Source organism: Stegastes partitus, unplaced genomic scaffold, assembly GCF_000690725.1.
Source record: "Stegastes partitus isolate 25-593 unplaced genomic scaffold, Stegastes_partitus-1.0.2 Scaffold2048, whole genome shotgun sequence".
In the NCBI taxonomy this organism is placed as follows: Eukaryota; Metazoa; Chordata; class Actinopteri; family Pomacentridae; genus Stegastes; species Stegastes partitus.
In genome coordinates, this window is record NW_007579779.1 from 6,196 (window position 1) to 13,201 (window position 7,006).

Sequence of the window (7,006 nt, forward strand, 5' to 3'; positions counted from 1 at the left end):
TGGTTAGGGTCTTTTGTGGCTCGGTGTGAATGTGGTTCCATCTTCCTGGGGAGAGATCTTAGGACTGAGCTGTAAACAGGTGAGAGGTGATGCCTCAGACCTCCACCTCTGCTGAGGGATGGTCTTTCCAGTTTGACATAGATGGCCTCTTTCACTCCTCTCTCAAACCATCTGTCCTCCCTGCAGGCCAACATCTGTACATTAATGTCTTCAAATGAGTGTCCTTTGTCCTTAAGATGCAGGCAGACTGCTGCGTCCTGTCCTGAGGAACTGGCTCTTTCTTATTACCTCCCTCCAGCCTGTTATTGGCATCAACGCCCCGTCACACTTGAACCTGTTCTGTGTTCTTATCCAGGTTGTTTTCTGCTGACTAGATCCTTGCTTGTGTTGTATCTGCTCTCAGATGTATGTCGTGTTGGATAAAAGCGTCTGCTAAATGAAGTTGTAGAATTCTGTGTTGTGCCATGTGGTTGTGTAGCGGTTGTTTTGTCCCCCAAGCGTACAGGTCTGGACATTCCTCGCTGCTCTGGACTGCCTAAACCACGTTGCTGTGTTCTGCTGTTCTGCTCCTGGACCTGGATTCCTTATCCTGGTCCACTGATCCTGGTCCTGGACTACTCCTCCTGGTCCTCTGGTCCTGGTCCTGGACTCTTCTTCCTGGTCCTGGACTCCTCTTCTTGGTCCTCTGGTCCTGGTCCTGGACTCCTCCTCCTCCTGGTCCTCTGGTCCTGGAGAAGGAAAAAAAAATTGTTTTCTTTTCTTTTTACTTTATAACATTGATTAGAAGAAGAAGAAGAAGAAGAAGAAGAAGGAGGAGGAGGAGGAGGAGGAGGAAAAGAAGAAGAAAGAGGAAAAGATGAAGAAGCACAAGGATGAAAAGAAGGGTTTTAAAAAAGGATGAGAAGAAGGAGGAGATGAAAAGAAGAAGAAAGAAATGAAGATGAAGGCGAGCGGAGGCTCCAGACGGTGGCGGTAACGTGACGTCCCTGATGCCGTAAAACGATAAACGAAGAAGAAGAAGAAGAACTCAAACGCTCTGCAACCAGCCAGACTGGGTCCAAATGTGGTAGTCGGGGGTCACCGTTGAAACACTTCACAGGTTGAGAGTCTGTTTCAAAGCACTTAGTCGTATTCTGTGTGTACAACCAGGGGGTCGGGACTTAGGAGCAAACATGGCGGCTACGGAAACTGGCGATGGACACCAACGTCTGGCCACCAATCAAGTCCCGTCTGTCCAAGTCGCTGGCGCGGTAATTTTCTGCACGTTGTTACGGCTCTGTCCTACACTCTTTAACACCTTTCACACAGCAAACACAACGTTTCTACACATGACTACTAACACACGAGTTATCTGTTGAATGTGGCGGTCGGTTGGCGGCGTGTGAGCTCAAAAAGCAGAGCTAATGTTAGCCAGCTAACGGGCAGCCGGGGAGGCGTGTAGGTTTGTACCCGAGCTAGCGTTAGCCTAGCAAGCGGTGAGCTAGTTCTGCTTTTGTTTATAAAACAACAACAACAATAATAACAACAACAACGTGGCTGTAATCCGAGGGAGCGACTCGCACGGAGGTAAAGACGACGGAGATGTCCGGAGCAGCGTCGGGCTGCAGATGTTGGTCACAGCTGTGCAGGCGGCGGCGCTGATTGTGTTTACATTGCGAGGACAAGCTAACTTGCTTGTTTTGTTTGATGGAAATGCACGATTAAAACACGCGCAGTAACGTTTACCATCACCACGGCTGTGCTAATGTGGGTTTTTACACTCTGTGTTGTGGTACATTTGTCAGTTTTATTCATGCACGTCTGCTCTGAGGACTTCAGCTAGCTTCTCTGCAAAGTTAGGTTGCTAAATCTTTGCCAACGGGCATTTGGGCATGCACAATGAACCAGCCCTATCAGTGAAACTACAACTTAAATGTCTCTCACTATCTGTGATTCTACAGCTGCACTGAGTATTTATAATCTGTTGCAGCTCTATTTAGCAGAAGTAGTCAAACCTCAGTGAGACAGACACTGAACACCTGAGCTTCATCCTGCTGCACACCAACTCAGCAGTATTTTTACTGTCTGTACAATCAAGTTTTATTATAAGTTGTGTGTAAAACGCCACTAGCACAGACAAAAAGTCACGATGGAATAAGAACTAAAGCTGCAACGCTTAATCGTTTTGTTGTCAACTATTTAAATAGTCACCAACTATTCTGATTATTTGATTTAATTATTTTTTAAATGTTTTCCCATCATTATCATGTCATTTGGGAATATTCTACTATTTCAAATTACTGGACAACAATCAGAGATAGCCTGGAATAACAAACAAAAACCGACGAGGACTGAATTTTGAGAATTTTTTATGTTTCTCCTGGGATTTTTTGTATTTTCATCGTCATAATAACATCAACACCTTTGAGGATGGAGGACAGACTGTAGAGATAACCGATACAGGATGGACTGAGTCGGACGAGGACCGTATCTCTGTTTGCAGCAGCACAGCTTCTGGTCCGTCCCTCCTACATCATGTCACCCCCAAGAAAACGAAGCCTTGGCGGGGCCTGTGCCCACCCTGTAGGAAGATCTGTCAGAAGGCCAAGAGAACAAAAGCACCACTCAAAAACAAACTCCTTGACATTGATCTCTTGTGTGATCAGTTTATTACAACAGTTCACAGTAATGTTAGTCATGCTTATTTAGCAGAAGTAGTCAAGCCTCAGTGAGACAAACACTGAACACCACAGCTTCATCCTGCTGCACATTACCTCAGCAGCAGTTTTACTGTCTGCACAATTAACCTGAAGTTTTGTAATAAGTTGTGCGTAAAAACGCCACTAACAGACACAAAATCATGTTTGTGGTGACCACTGATGAGTATTGTGTAACTAATGCCAACTGCAGCCCTTTTTAGACATGAGTTGCTGCTTCATCAGTCAGTTAAAGGGGGGATGAAGCACACAGCCAAGTCGACATAAACCACTACATACATCTCCATCCTCATCAGAAGACGACTGAGGAGCCACAGGTCAGAAGACACAAGGGAGGCCACTACTGCATTGCTCCTGGATGTGGGAATGAATTTTACAGGGTTAAAGCCACGGGCAAAACAATCCACTTTCATCAGCTGCTGGTAAAACGGAGAACGGTGCTGAGGCGCTGGATAGAGGCCCTGACGAGAGACCCTCCAAAGGGCTCTGGCTCCAGGCTTTGTAGTGACCACTTTTTGGAGGAAGATTATGTTGAGAAGAGGGCGATCGAGTTCGACAGGCTTGTTGTTTTCCGGACCAACAGACTAAAGCCCGATGTTTTTGGTTTTCAGTTTTACCGCCTGTAATGGTTGCTCTGCCGGCTCCACAACAAATTCTGAAAACAGCCGTACGGTGGAATCAGTCAGGAAAAGGGCGCTAAAACGGGGCAGTCAGGCAAGAAAAAGACAGGTAGGGAGCTTAGCAACCCGCAGGAATATACCAAACAACACACTGACTGTTCAATGTAACATAAATGCTCTTATATTGAGGATGTGATCTCTAAAAACATGTATTTCTGTGCTCCATAGTTGCCTTTATTTGTCTCAAGCAAAACAAGGTGTACACAACAACAACAACACACAGACATTCAAAGTTTTGAAATTTACATTTAGGTCAAGCAAAGTTATTCAGGATGTTGCGATCCTATCTAGACTCAGGTGAATTAATTTATGCTTATCTAGTAATATTTGTGAAATATTGTACTTAAAATAACTTAATATGCACAAATGTTTATTAGCTGCACCTTTAATTTATTTACAGGCGTATGTTTAGGTGTCACATCATCTCATTGACATTGGGGTTCATTTGATTATTATTTATTTTTTAAAGTTTCGCCACTGGTTTTGGACATTATCTCCTTTAGGGGTTATTTTCTATTGCTGACATCCAAATATCCAAACACTCAAACTATTGACTAAAGAGCACTTAAGTTTATGCCGTTGTCCTAAATTTAGAGAAGTGTGAGAAACGACCTCTACCTAAGAAATACAAAAATCAGAAACAATCTTTTCAAACCCTGGGAATAATTATTAGTTGTTTAAATTACTCATTTTGTAAAGGAAGAAAGTCATCCAGAAAATAAACCTGCAGCTCCCGTCGTAGAAACCGTCTGAAAACAATCAGATTTGGAATAACTGAAGGTTAACTGAATAAAAAAGTTTTTTTTTTAATGTTCCACTAGTTAACTAATCACAATTTCAAGACGATACTTGCGTTTGCAGAAAAGAATCAACATTTTTAGTTATAAAAGATCAACAAGTGAAAATGTTCATTGTAATCTATTGAGGGACAACTTTAACAGTTACTTCTTGCTATTAAGAATTGGTATTTACCTGTGTAGTTATAAAGCCCAACTGTTTATTTATACTACATCTATTAACAAACTGCTATCCATCCTTGTGTAATAATATGTTTATGATGTTGTGAATGTCACTGAGATAAACTCCACAAGTCTGAAATTTGGGTTTCCTAAAAAATGCAGCAACAAAAAAAGAATCGAAAAGTACCGGATAAGCAGTACCTGTAAGAGTAGTAGTACTGTTCTATCTTAATAGCCATCCCTACTCAAAACAAGCTGACTAAACTATCAAAAATAGTTAAGTTATGATTTCCCAAACATTGGAAATTCAGTTGATGTGTGATGATAATCTAACTACGACTTCACCAACAGTAAAATAAAACCATCCAGACAGCTGTGATGGAGCTCAGGACTCAACCTCAGGATGGTCGCTATGCAACAAACGATTGACGAAAGGTACGCGGTGTTGTTTACCGTCTGATCCTGACGTATCCTGCCTACATGCTGGGAATAATTCATAATCATAAGTAATCAGTGAAGCTACTGTGTGAAGCTCTCTCACTCACATGACTCCTGCTGCAGGCATTTAATTAACTCAGAGGAAAGACTCCTGCAAACAGATGGAAGCAACAAACAAAACATCTGCTCCTGTTAACATTTTTGCACAAAACCTGGATTATATTTGTTATATTTAACCTGTTGTAGGCTCTGTCTTTATCACATTAGTGTTTTATTTTCATTCACATTTAAGTTTGCAATAGGTGCAGGGCAACACGAAGGAGTTGGATGGAGACAGTTTTCATTTTAAACACCAAAAATGTTTTGAGAATGAAGCCTCAGATGTTCAAGTTATTCATTAATCACATTTTTAATAGTGTTCCAAGTTACTGAAGATTTAAAATGTCAATGTAAACTTGCTCCCTGTGACTCTCACCTTTAAAAAAAATCTATGTTGAGGTGCTTTTTACTCTGTAAGTTAAAGGTTTTGAAATAAATATGCAAACTTCATACTGATATCTGGGGGTTTCTGTTTTTACTCAGCAGGGTTGATGAATAATATTTAATTTAAATATAAAATAAAGCTTTAGAAGGTTAACTTTTCCTTGTGCTGCACAGGTAACAAAGGAGGCCGACGGAGAGTCCATGGAGGCAGCTTCAGAGCCAGCAGCGTCGGAGGATGTTGGAGACCCAGAGCCTGTTACCGGGTCTTCCCATAAACTTTCTGAGCAGGAAGAGGAGGATGAGGTTGTTGCTGCTAAACAAGAAACAGAAAACACAGAAACACAACAGAAAGAAACTGATCCTGAGGAGGCGGCGTCCAGATCTCCATCTCAGGCCGCAGAAGAGACGATCAACACGGTTACAGTTCACAGTGGCGGCGAGTCGGAGTCTGAAAAAGAGGGCGTCGAAGTGAAAACTGAGTTTGAGGAAAAGGAAGAAAACACGGTAGCGCAGGACAGCAGCTCAGGGGAAAGTGTAGCGAAGCCGAAAGTCAACGAGGACACGAACATGGACACGACTTCTGATTCCAGAGAGGAGGTAAAGCACAGTGATGGAGATGTGGACTCTAAGGAGGACAGAACACGGCAGCAGAAGGAGGCTGGTGGCTGTAAGCTGAGGGTTTCTACAGCAGACGACCTGGATGAGATGATGGACATCGGTACGGTGGACCAGGTGGAGCAGGAGGCTCAGATGAAAGAGGAGGAAGAGCTGATGGACATGGAGAGCAGCCGATCGCCCTCCGCATCTAATACAGGTAAAATACAACACAGTCTACTCATCAAACTTACAAATGTAGAGTTTAGCGATGCAGAGTATAAGTGGTGTTGCACTTGTAGGTAATTAGATGTTTCTATGGATGGCAAGTGGACAGAGTAGAGATGAAAGTAGTAATGTGTTTTCATTGAGGAACCCTTTATTGTATTTTTTTACTGTGCATGCCACCACCTAGCTTAGCACTGGTGCAGTTTAAAGAGCTTTTGGAGTAAAAGGTTGAAAACTGCTGCAGATCAACACTTTGTTTACAGAGCAGCTTCTTCACTGGATCATGCACCCAGCAAACATTTAATATATTTTAGAAAGTGTGGACTGAGTTTATTAACCCCCTGAATGTTTTCTGGGCCTGTCTTGCTCCCGTCACATTTTTTTCTCACTGCAGAATCATTTATTGCTGTAGTCAAAAAAATAAAAACAAGTCCTGTACCTAAATAGAAACAGGACAACCATGACTAGAAGTAGAGAGAAATATCTGCTGTGCAATATGACAAAGTTATAGTGCAATACATGATGAAAAAAAGGGAAGAAAAACAAAACTTTCATTTCTTTGATTATTTGTTCTGCAAAACCAGAGAAAAAAAAACCTGAAATCAACATGTGCAACACACGTGTTGATTTCACAAATGTTACCAATAATGCAAAATAGTAGCTCTACCTAATATAGATATATTTTTATTAGACTATTGATTTACTTTTTACAACCCACAAGCTTCAGCAGCTGAGATAGGAGACACTGTGCATACATCAACTGTTTCCTGGTGTCTACAAAGCTTTAAGGGAGAGTGTCAAAGAAAAAGCCAAAAAAAAATCTGAACTGAAGTTGATGTCAACTGTGGGAAGGTTTTTTAATCTGTGAGACTAAAATGGAGCTTTCTGGCCATCAGATTAGACACTAGCTGACCTCAAACACTGTACA

At 42.0% G+C, this 7,006-nt stretch overlaps 1 protein-coding gene across 2 annotated transcripts in view; it reads left to right on the forward strand.

Moving 5' to 3' along the window:
• The first annotated feature begins 1,010 nt into the window (after positions 1–1,010).
• Positions 1,011–7,006, forward strand: part of zmym4.1 (zinc finger MYM-type containing 4, tandem duplicate 1) — a 28,592-nt gene continuing 22,596 nt past the window's right edge. For both annotated transcript variants that reach the window (XM_008303664.1, XM_008303665.1), the window contains exons 1-2: positions 1,011–1,250; positions 5,431–6,070. In XM_008303664.1, the coding sequence (XP_008301886.1) occupies positions 1,173–1,250; positions 5,431–6,070 (718 nt within the window). In that variant the 5' untranslated portion in view covers positions 1,011–1,172. The remainder of the gene's footprint in view (positions 1,251–5,430; positions 6,071–7,006) is intronic.